Below are 12093 nucleotides of genomic sequence, written 5' to 3'. Positions count from 1 at the left end.
TACTCTATTTACTTCCTAATGCCAAAAAACATGGTTCTCTCAGACCAATATTAGATCACAGAGAACTCAATCTTTACATTCAGTCAGATCAATTCCACACGGGAACACTTCAACAAGTACTTCCTCTGCTGAAGAAAGGCGACTTTCTGTCTACTCTAGATTTAAGATTCTTATTTTCATATTCCAATCTACCCCCCTCACCGCAAATTCCTCAGGTTTGTGGTAGTGGGTCAACACTTCCTGTTCAAGGTACTCCCATTCGGAGTCACCACAGTCCCCAGAGTCTTCCCAAGGTGTCTGGCGGTGGCAGCTGCTCACCTAAGAAGACAAAGCATCCATGTCTTCCCACACTTGGACGACTGGCTCATGAAAGCCAGCACGTACCAGCAATGTCTTCAGCACACTTTCAGAACGATTCAGTTACTACATCAACCAAGGTTCACATTCAATGTGACAAAATCACATCTCCAACCAGCCAATACTCAGGACTACTTAGGAGCCACACTAGATACTCAGAAACCTCAGGCTTTCCCCAGCGCAGCCAGAATTCGATATTCAGGCTTTAGTTCTCCAGTTTCAACTCAATCGTTGGATTCTAACTTGGGTTTATTTGCAACTGCTGAAAATGATAGCTTCTTGCATCATAGTCGTCCACCATGCCAGGCTGCACACGCGTCCACTTCAAGAATGCTTAGCCAGTCAGCGGAACCAGTCACAGGGTCTATTGACCAATCTAGTGTTGGTAAGCGACTGTGCTCCTCGCTCTCTGCAGTGGTGGAACACACATAGTTTGTCAAAAGAATGGCCGTTCCAAGACCCAGTTCCACAGATAGTACTGCCAACGGAAGCGTCCCTCACTGGCTGGGAGCTAATCTACAACATCACACAGTGCAAGCCATGTGGAGTCAACAGCAGAAGTTGCTCTACGTAAATCAGCTAGAGCTGCTTTCAGTCTTTCTAGCCCTCAAGGCGTGTCAGACTCACCTGGAGTGCAAAGCTGTCGTGGTTCGTACAGATAACATGAAAGCTATGTATTACATACAAACACATGGGGGACACCCTCTCTCCAACTGTCCCACTTAGCCCGAAACATCTGGAGGTGGGCCATTCACCACAAACTGTATCTCCTAGCGGAACACCTCCCAGGAGTGAACAACAAGCAGGCAGAGGCAGCAGATACACAAATGAGAACTCCACCCTCAGGTTCTCCCATACTTTCAAAGTTAGGAGTCCCTCACATAGACCTGTTTGCCACACACCAAAATGCAAAATGCTGAAGCTTCACCTCCAGCTAACCTTGAACGAGCGGATATTAATCCAAACAAGTACACTTTTGATCTCTCATGGAGTACACACTCTCCTTTCTTCAAACTCGCCTCCAGCTACCCACACCTGCAATCCAAGGACATTGCACTCTGGATGAACTGGTCAGGGATATTTGGTACGCTTTTCCGCCTCTCCCACGCATTCCATGAGTGGTTCACAAGCTCTTCTGCCCTCTACTGGCAGCTGTAATTCTGGCCCTTCCCTCACGTAGTTCCTCCCAATACTTTGAAGAAATCCCTTGTATTATTGAAGGGCCTCAAATCCGGCTCACCTACTGACCCTTGTCCTGCCAAAGTACTGACATCCATTGCAGAGGTGAATAATCCGGCGGTTAATTTAGCCTTAAGTACCGCCATGCATGTGGGGCAAATGCCGAAAATCTGGAAAAATGCAAAATGTCTTCCACTCTTAAAATAGCCTACGGCTGACCCTTCGATTGCCAGTGATTATAGGCCAATATCTTTCCTGCCCTTCTTCTCCTAGGTTTTAGAGAGATTTGTCAACTCAGTCACCACTGATTACGTGGAGGCCAACTATCTTCTGCATTCAAGCCAGTCGGGCTTTAGAACCAATTGCAGCACGGAAACAGCCCTATTAGAAGTAGCTGAAATCATTAAAATCACACTTGACAAAGGAGGCAACGCAATTTGGTGGTGTCGGACCTCTCCGGGGCCTTCGATACCGTGCCCCACATTGGACTACTAAGAAGGCTCGAAGAGGGTGGTATTGGAGGCATGGTACTCTCATGGTTCGAATCCTCCTTAAATAACAGACAGCAAACTATTTGGTCCCCACTTTTCTCGGCTCCCACCCCCCCCATGAATGTCGGGGTCCACAGGGCTCAATTCTCAGCCCAACATTGTTTAATTTGTATATGGCTCTTCTGGCGCTTCTCGCCAAGAAACACGGGGCACAAATAGTGTCATATGCTGATGACACACAATTTCTGTTTACTTGTGAGAAGGGTGCCGAGTTCAATGGTAATGGGATTAACACCTGTCTGTCAGAGGTGTTCTCTTGGCTTAGGCAAAATCAATTGAAGTGCAACTCTGAAAAGTCAGAGATTATGTTCTTCGGATCCCATCCCTGTGCAATATGGTGCAACTGGTGGCCACAAAACATGCCCCCCGCTACGTCTGTCAACATCGTGAAAAATCTGGGGGTCAAATTTTACGACTCTTTTTCAATTAAGATGTAGATTCAAGCAGTGGCTGGGACCTACTTTGGATTACTGCGAATGCTAAGGAACTTTCTCCCCCTGCTTCCAGTCTCCCACAGTAAGACGGTCATCCAGACCTTGGTGGTATCGAGACTGGACTACATAAACGCCTTATACCTAGGCCTTCCTGATTACTTACTTGTCCTCCTCCAGGCAATCCAAATTGTGGCGGCCAGAGCCATTCTTTTGACTAGGTAGAGAACACGCACAACTCCTCTTCTGTCTTCCTTACACTGGCTTCCGGCACGGAAGAGGATTCATTTTAAAACGTTCGTGCTGGTTTTTTAAAGCCTTCCATAAAATAGGTGCCCCATAACTTGGGGAAAGACTCCAGCACTATACTCCACGCCGAACCCTGAGGTCTTCTGACCAGTTTCTGACCATTACCCCTAGGATACGGCTCTCTCAGATAGGGGGCAGATCTTTTCAAGTGGTGGCTTCACGCCTTTGGAATAGCCTGCCCCCCTCTCTTAGACAGGTCCAAGATCTCTTCACTTTCAGTAGACCATTAAAAGCTTGGCTCCCGTTTTGGTGTACTTTGCTCTGTGTTGCCAGGTTTTTTCATAGTGCTAGAACACTCCTTGGAGTAGCTGTGCGCTCTACAAATACCTGCTAATATAACATTACACTGGATTTGTTAATCTGCAACTTCAGGTTCCGGACGGACATCGCGGATCCGCCCCACTGCACCCGCAGCCATAGCGCGAGCTCAATCATAACCCGAGATCCGGTGCCCCTAACCTGCCTCAAGCTGACGCCTCCAGCCTAAATCCAGAAGGTCCCCCCAACCGCAATCAGGAGCTGGTAAGAAGATCCAACCCCAAAGGCACCCCTGCACCTGACTTCCCTCTGGCCTTGGGTGGCCAAACCAACAGTGCCTAACCAACCCCCAGCTTCCCAATTTACCTCTCGAAGTGGTGGTCGCACCCAGAAGACCTTCGTCCCCAAGCCTGCAGTGCCTTTGCAAACCGGAGGTTCCCCATTGCAAACAGGGAGCCCAATGCCGAAACAGGACCCTGCACCCGGCCGCCCCAATACCGCTGAAGATGCACCTTTGGTGCTACTTTGCTTCCTCATTTGCCCTGAGCTAAAGTCCAGGAACTTTGCTCCCACAACCAAGTGGCCTTCTAGTCAGCAGCCACCAACCGGAGGCCGCGTATCCCACATTGGATAACATTGGGCCTCAGCACTCTGCACCCGGCCGCCCTAGTGCCGCTGAGGGTGTAACTAGAGTGCATCCCTGACGCTGGGGGACCCCAGAGTCTACTCCTAGAACCTCAACTGCCACTACCAAATACTTACCTCAAAACCAATAACTCTGTTTTCCTCCATAGGATAACATTGACTATTATTCTTGGAAAACCTTTTAAGTGTGGAGTTTGAAAACCTAAAGAAATTCTTTAGAACTCTACTATTTAACCAACACGATTTTACTTAACGGTGTATAGGAAATGTCCCAGAGTAGTAGCCAGGTATACTACTCTGAGTAAGAAAAGTAATCTAAAAAGTAACTTACCTGTAATTTTACTGAAAAGCCCATTCAAGTCTATGAACTGTATTTATAAAGTATTGCATTTCTCTGCTACCATTCTGTATATAAAATTTCAATTCAAACTGTTTACAAACTGCATTACTACTGTGAAGTATTTACTGCTTACCTGTGCCAGGCTTACTAGGTTCTAGAAAATAAAAAAACAAAAAGAATATGTTCATACAAAAACAATTGGCCTGAAGTTCAGTCTTTGAGTGTGTGAATGCTTAACACTGTCCTCTGATACTGCCTTACTGCACGACCCCACTACCACAATCAGAGAGTGAGGTGCTATCTAACTTTACCCCTGCCGACCTCTGGGGCTCCACTGGACTCTCTGCACACTATACCTCACTTTGGTATAGTATATACAGAGCCAGCTTACAACGATTTATTGCATTGTCGAAGAATGAACTACAGTGATTTATTTACCTTTAAAAATGTGTCTCTCCGATTTCCTTAAATACATTTTTGGGGGTCTATTTTAAGATGAAAAGGTACCAATTATTTTAAATTGGTATCAGATTTTATTCTGTAGTGTTTCCTACTTATTTGACTGTTTTGATACCTCTAAATGCTTTTCACATGTTCCTTCGATTAAGCCAGCTTCTCTGTGCCACAGTTACCAAGGACTGAGCTAAGGGGTTATCTAACTGTACCCGATTATTATTACGTGGTGAAGTCTCACAAACACACCACATAAGAATCACAACAGCTTTTTGATGTATTGTAGTTTTAGGCAAAAAACATCTCCTTGGAGCTTTTTTTCAATGTTTTCAAAGTTTTTTTATAAACTAAGCTTGGGTGGGATAAATGCATTCTTGGACAGCTAAACCTTTAATGCCCAAAGTAGATAGGAGTTGTGTTTTATAAAATGTAAAGATGTCTATACGTTTCTGGCTTAGCAGTGAGAGTGGCTTATTGCCCCAAATCTTCCCGCATGGACGGCCAAAGAGTTGGCTGTGACTCTTTAAACCTCAGTTGCCTGAGCTACTCCAGTCCAAACGTGAGCGTGTCCGTGAAGTGCCACTTGTTCTATAGTGGGGCTATAAACTTTTTCAACAACTTAGACAATTTTCTAGGATTCTTACTGTCATCTTCCCAGTGTTGGTGATTTATTATAAAGTACCATTTTGTAACCTGCCAATAGGCACTAGGCCAGCAATTTATTTCAGGCAAAATCTGACAAGCACTCATACCCCTCACCCGTCCACCAAGCGCGGAGTCCTTCTGATCTACTATTAAGTTGACTTTCTAACGTATATTCTGCCTTTCTTTTAGCTGATCCATTTGCTAAATCTGGGATTTCATCGTGCTTTCCTGTTTCCAAGAATCCACTGTTTCAGGAGAAGAATAAGGAAAGAAAGAAGAAAGGCAAGTCATGTACATATTTTATTTGCTTAACAATGGTGTGTGAGTAACATTTGCTGGTATATTGGAGATAGTTTTCTCGTTGTTGAAGCCACACAAAGTGAACTAATTAGTATTGTGAAAAAAGGGCAGAATTATGATAACTGCCATCTTTGTGAATAAATACAAATATCAGTGCAAGGCTGTGAGCTTTGCTTTGGAGTTACAACTCAAGAACCAGTGTGTGGCTTTGTGAAAGCCAAAGACAAATCTTTGTTGATAAGAAAATGGTAAATACAATCATTAGGCTTCCAAGCTGAAAAAAATCTCCCTGTACGTGGACGACTGTTGAATGTGCTAGATCTGGCGCAGCTTTACCTGCTTATTGGAAGAGAGGGATTTTTCAGCCTGGATTCAGGCGTACATATAACCCTAAACTGGTCTTAGCTGTTTATTTCGTGCAATCTCAGGAGAAATTGCTTTCGGGGTCCTTTAGATGGATTAGAGATATATGCTGCTACTTGGACAACTAGCTAGATCCCTTGTTGTTTGAACATAGCTTAACCCAAGCAATAAACTCACTGAAGTTTGTAGCAGAGTTTTGTTTGAGACTGCCAAAGTATGCCACAGTTTTCTAGCATGAATCTTTTATGGATTAAGACGCTGTACAATTTTCCTCTATCTGTTGGTTTGGTCTGTAATTGGTTCTACCTGATCGAGACTTCTAGCTGCAGATTCTTTACCTATGAATTTCACAGGCAGCAGGCTGGATCCGGAAACATTTGCTTAACAATACCTCTTGTGCACAGTGTCTTTTCTTTCCGTGCCATTTAAGCAGCAATCAGGGCAGAGCTACCCCTCTGCCACTTTGTGGCAGATTTTTTCTCGACTCTTGTCAAATTCAAAAAGATTTCCACTTTGTGTGCGAGTATTGTCTTCGAGAAAAACAGGTTTCAAGCTGTGCGGTGCCTATAACCGCATGATGTCGGTCACCCATCCCCATCTCGTCTGTCTCTGGTGTCTCGGACTGCCGGGCCATGGGTCCTGAAGGCCTTGAGGGAGAGAGCGATGAAACTCCTCGCGGCCCAGCAGTCCCCACCATCCAACGAGACTGGGATTCCCAACTGAGGTAATTCTTCCGCGACAGAAGTTGCTGTTGGTTAAAGTAAAAGGTATTGAGGTTCCATCTCAAGCTGAGCCCCTAATATACTGTTTAATTCCTGCACTGCCATATTCCAATATGTTTGAATCCGGGTGCATTCCCAGAGGGTGTGTATAAAGGTACCTCGTTCTGTGTGACATCGAAGGCAGGTTGTCCGCCCTGTCCATAGCATGTAGTCTCGCTCTATCAAGGTAGGTCCTATGTCGGATTTTGGATTGTATACGTCGTAGTCATAGCTTAATCGCTACATCACGTGGGTTCATTAGGGCGGCCTCCCATTCGATGTCCTCTAACGGACCAGTAGTGAGTTCCCATTTAGTGCGAAGTGGACTTAGTGTGTCAGGCATATTGTTAATTTGGGTTTTGTATGTTAACGTGATAGCTTGGTACAGGATCTCTTCCAGTAGGAGTCTGCCTTCTAAGGGGGCATATTCCGGCAGCGTCTCCGCGTCTAATCCTTCAGCTCACCAGGCATGTTTCAGCCAAAGATAATCATGGAATTGAGTCCGGTGAAGTTAAGTGGTTTGGAGCGAGGTGAACGGGGCCAACGTACCATTTTCCGTAACGTCACACACCTTAGAGATCCCTATCCAGATCCCATTGCTTAAAACCTCTCAGCTTTCCAATTTCATTATGCCTAGTTCCCTTCCATAAAGGAGTTTCCCTTGTGGGCTTCTTATCCCATTTCATTTGCTTCTCTGCGTGTCTCCATGCCTCTACTGTTCATTGGGTGGCTGGGAGGAGACAGCTGCAGCCTTTGCCACCATAAAGGAAATGTAAATCTGAGCTGTCTGTAAATTGCAGTCGCTCCAACATAGGTGGGGGTGGTCTCTTGGTGCGTGATTCCATTAATTAATTATAATGAGGTGAGCCACCCTATAGTAAGCCCTGATATCTGGTAAGGCCACCCCACCGTTGTATGGGTTGTTCTGTAATGTTTTACTAAACATTATTGTGTAGATGTGTCAGCAAGACAACAAGCCAATGTGGGCCAAGCAGTACTTAAGAAACTATTTCAGAGAACTCCAACAGCTACAGGTTAGCCACCGCTTTGGCAGGATACTGCTATGTAATCTATGCACAGCATGTGATCTACAGCTCACATACCTCGAACGGATAATGCTACTCACCCAGTATGCATCTGTTCTTGGCATATAGAGCTGTAGAGTCACATGCGCCCACCCACCTCCCCGGATACCTGTAGCTGCTGCAGTTCTCCATTTAATTTACATACATACGCGTGGACATCTCTATTCTTTACTACTACTCTATTCTCACCCTCTGCGGCAAACAATCTAACAATGGAGTAGATGCCCATGTGCACTATCACCAAAAGAATGAGTCACCTACCTCGTGACGAGAAAGACTTCTTGGAAGAAAAACAAGTGCAAACATCCGGACCCAACACTAGATGGCGAGCTAAGCAAAGCATGTGACTCTACAGCTCGACATGCCAAGAACAGATGCTTAGTGGGTAAGTAACATTATCTTTCTATATCTCACTCTTGGCGGATTCTCAGTGTTTCCAGTGTTACTGTTAACACAATTTCTGAATCCCACCAATAGTCATTGAAGTGAGGAAATTGGGTGCATTACACGATGTGGTTGAGTGACCTCACTGTGTAAAAGACTTACCAACCCCTTTAGGACCAGTCCGAATTTGTTTGTTAAACCTTAGCTTAATACTGGGTATCTGTGGCTGTGAACAGTCAGGCTTACACAAAGGAACAAGTGTGAAGCTTTTAAACATCACCAAAACAATTGCAGAAGAAATATACTAGACACTCAAGAGATCTGACACCAGTGTTTTCCAGAGATATAGAATTTACACGGTATAATGCATCACTCAACCGCAAAAAAGCATTGGAAAATGCAACAAATTTGGCACAGGAACCTTTTCAAGAAAAACGTGGGCAACTGTCAGTCAGTTACTCAGAGTTGCATTAGGCAACAAACTCCAGCAGGGAAGTAGTCAGAGGATCAGCAAAGTCCACAGAAACTGTTACCTCCTCAAGAAAAGTAGTCTCCAGTCCAGGTCCAACGTCAATGACCCCTTGCTATTGACTTCAATGACAATGTGCTGATGCAAGGGATACAGGAGGCTAAAGATGCTGTGCGGTCGTCGGGGGTTTTGCTTGGGCTTCTCCTCAGTCCACAGGCTTGGGAGGGGATCCTGGCCACTACTAGGAAGTGTGAGGCGCTCCCAGGACCAGGGAGCACAGAGGAGTGCCTGTGGGAGGAGGTGTGACCTTCTTCAGCGGATGCCACAGATGCCCCAGCTTCATTGAGCCTGCTGCCTCAGTAAAGCAAATGGCAATCACACCCTCGCCTGCCTGTGTCTTAGTGTAGACCTGCAAGCTGGCATCTCCTCCGAAGGGGGAAAACCTGTTGCAGAACGGAGTTTCCAGGAGGAGTCTCATTGTGCTGAGTACTCACCAGGGGTGTGACTAGGGCTCCTCACGGGGGAAGTAGACTTGGGCCATCTTAGAGTTGGGTAGAGAGGGGTATCCTGGGATGTTTTGTGGCCAAACCCTCAGTAAGTGATGTAAAGGGGGAAGGGTTTTCTCGTGAAAACTATTGACCCATTTGATGGTGAGTCCTCCCCTCCCGCAAATGAGAAGATGGCACCCAACACCTATAGTCCTCAGATCACTAATGGCCTGGAAAGAAGTCAGAAGGACTGCCCTGCTGCTCCCTTAACCCAGCAAAAAGATACTAAACCGCAGCCCGGACTGCACCCGAGGGACCAGCAAAGAGGACTGTGGCTGCTGTGCCCTCATGGAAAAGCTCCAGTTGTGCCAGCTCGGAAAAATGACCTGCAGGGGTTAGTTGGCTAGTCTCCTGTTCATCTTCAGAACCAGCTCGAGAGCCCAGAATTCCACAACCTCCGCTGGATACCGAACTGCCTGTTTGGTGACTGAGTCCTGACCTTCCCACGGGGTCCCCAAGTCCATGTGATCCAAACACACAGTCAAAGTAGACTCTGGTCCCCCAAAGAAAAAGATTTACTAACCAGCAAGGAACCGTTGAGGACACTGCCACCTGTAGACCAGTTGACCAGTGGAGACTCTACCTGCACTAGCTTCCTCTGCTGCAGTGTGTGAGCTAGAGTCCAGAGGCCAGCACGACCCCTGATGCTTATGGGTACCAGGGTGGCCCCAGAAATACTCACTGCATCTCTTCAGCATCCTTCATTTCCACATCAGAAACACTTCTTGGTTGGACTACGGTACGGAGTAAAAATTCAGAAAAGACCCTGAGACTGCTGAACCTGCCAGGTAACAGTCTCTCTGGACCTTGCTGGTCCCTGACTGGGTTTTTCCCATGTCAAAACTGTAAAGCCTGCCAATCGAGCTGCAAAGTCACCTCATATGAAATTCCAGATACAGGGATAGTGAGGAAAATTAACAAATTTCTCACTTGTACAAGCCCATACTGTGTGTACCGTCTAGAATGCCCGTGCAAACCATACTATGTTGGGAGCTCAATCCACCCAGTTAAAAAGCGAATTCTAGAACATGCTAGAGCAATCGAACATCATGACCCAAACTACACTGTAGCAAGACACTTTGCCTTGAAACATAATAGTGATCGTAACCTCCAGAAATTCCTTTGTCTGGACCAAATACCTCCCAAAGATCGAGGAGGGAACAGAGAGTTGCAAATGAGGAAACTTGAGTCGAGGTTTATCATAGATCTCCGTACCAAGTCTCCATTAGGACTGAATACAGGGGAAGAATTAGCCAGTCAACTGGGCTAGTTGAGATGCAGGACTGCATTTATGTATTTATATACTTACCCCCTTCTGCAAAGTAATTTTTATTTTTTATTACAGTCTGCAAGAATGATTTTTAGTGTGGAATCTATCACTTTCCTTGTTACTGTTAATGAATGCAAATCGATGATCAATGATTCAATGAATTGTTTTTTGTATTATTTGATTGCCCATTCAGGGCTTAACACCTTCGCTGCGGCGGCTATTCCGCCGCAGCGCTAACAGTCGCGGGGGCGCGCGGCTCACCTGCGCGGGTGACCGAACCGTTCCGTCACGGCCCCGCCCACTTAATGAAACGCGCCACACAGGCGCGAAATCAGTGCCGCGCAGGCCCGGCGAGCGGGCTGTGACGGAACCGTTCCGTCATGTGCACAGCCCACCCGAGGGGCGTGACGGAACGGTTCCGTCAATAGCGTCGAAGCAGTTAATAATGTCTGCATGTTAAAACAGGCCATATATCTCATGGAATAATTTAACCTATTACAAGATGGCCGCCATATATACCTATGTTTTAGACTCTCTTCTGTGTCTAATCAACAAGAGATTGACGTCAATACACAACTTTATTTAAATTGCCAACGAATTTGGCGCCAGCCACACACGCGTCCTGTTTGATTTGAATTGTGAATAAATTGTAAGAGTCTTGAACTAAGAGTTGTGGAGTGCCGTCCATTCTTTTGCCGTTGTAAAAGAAGTTTGGAGCGTGGTTAGGATTGTTTTCCATAGGAAATCCGCAACATTCTATTGGGAAATACTTTGGCGCCGGTGGACGAATCTTTGCGAATTTCTCAAAAAAGATGGCCCGCTCCGCTCCGCTCCTTCCCTGAAAGTTTGGGGGGGATTCGTCAAGCAGGGGCCGCGATAAAAGGGCGGTCCCAAAACGTGTTTTCCCCTATGTTAATTTCAATAGGGCGGTCGACCTCACTTTTAGCCCGAACGGCTGAATGGATTTCCATCAAACTTGGCAAAATTGTAGGGACTGGTACCCCGATGTGCCTTTGCTATGTCTCAAGATATATGCTCCAGTGGTTTTTACGAAAATTAACTTTGAAAAAAATTGTATTGGGCTACATTGGGCTATATATATGTTAGAGCCCAAATGTAGCCCAATGTAGCCCAAAGATGGCCACCAGAGACAAAAAAAACGAAATGTAGCCCAAATATCAGCCAGATGTAACCCAACTATAGCCCAATGACAGAATGTCCCAGAGTGTTCTAAAGAACAACTAGAGCGCTAACAGTCTTACTTATGACAAAAGTATGGCACACCTGAAGTCATCTTGATTGGAATAAAGTGTTAACACTTAAAACATTTAATTTGCAAAGGAACAAAATGAGGGGGTTCATTTTGCCATAGAAATTATGATTAGTGCTGAAGAAAGAAAAATTAGGGCACATTTTGAGTGACTTCTCAAATCCTCTTATATTTCATTAAAATAATTCTGATATGCAGTCTCCCAAGATGGCCACGAGAGACAAAAGAGCCCAAATGTAGCCCAAATATCAGCCAGATGTAGCCCAACTATAGCCCAATGACCGAATGTCCCAGAGTGTTCTAAAGAACAAATAGAACGCTAACAGTCTTACTTATGACAAAAGTATGGCACACCTGAAGTCATCTTGATTGGAATAAAGTGGTAACACTTAATACATTTAATTTGAAAAGGAACAAAATGAGGGGTTTCATTTTGCCATAGAAATTTTATATATATATATAATATATATATAAT

General features: G+C 45.4%; 1 protein-coding gene across 46 annotated transcripts in view; it reads left to right on the top strand.

The window, feature by feature from the left end:
* LOC147700405 (uncharacterized) overlaps positions 1-12093 on the top strand; it is a 700768-nt gene that overhangs the window by 356735 nt on the left and 331940 nt on the right. For all 46 annotated transcript variants that reach the window (XM_086935784.1, XM_086935772.1, XM_086935787.1 and 43 more), the window contains one exon: positions 5358-5450. In XM_086935784.1, the coding sequence (XP_086791910.1) occupies positions 5358-5450 (93 nt within the window). The remainder of the gene's footprint in view (positions 1-5357; positions 5451-12093) is intronic.

This window comes from Lissotriton vulgaris, chromosome 8 (genome assembly GCF_964263255.1).
Source record: "Lissotriton vulgaris chromosome 8, aLisVul1.2, whole genome shotgun sequence".
Classification (NCBI taxonomy): Eukaryota; Metazoa; Chordata; class Amphibia; order Caudata; family Salamandridae; genus Lissotriton; species Lissotriton vulgaris.
The sequence above is the reverse complement of the archived record's forward strand: the minus strand, read 5'-3'. Positions and strand labels throughout refer to the sequence as shown.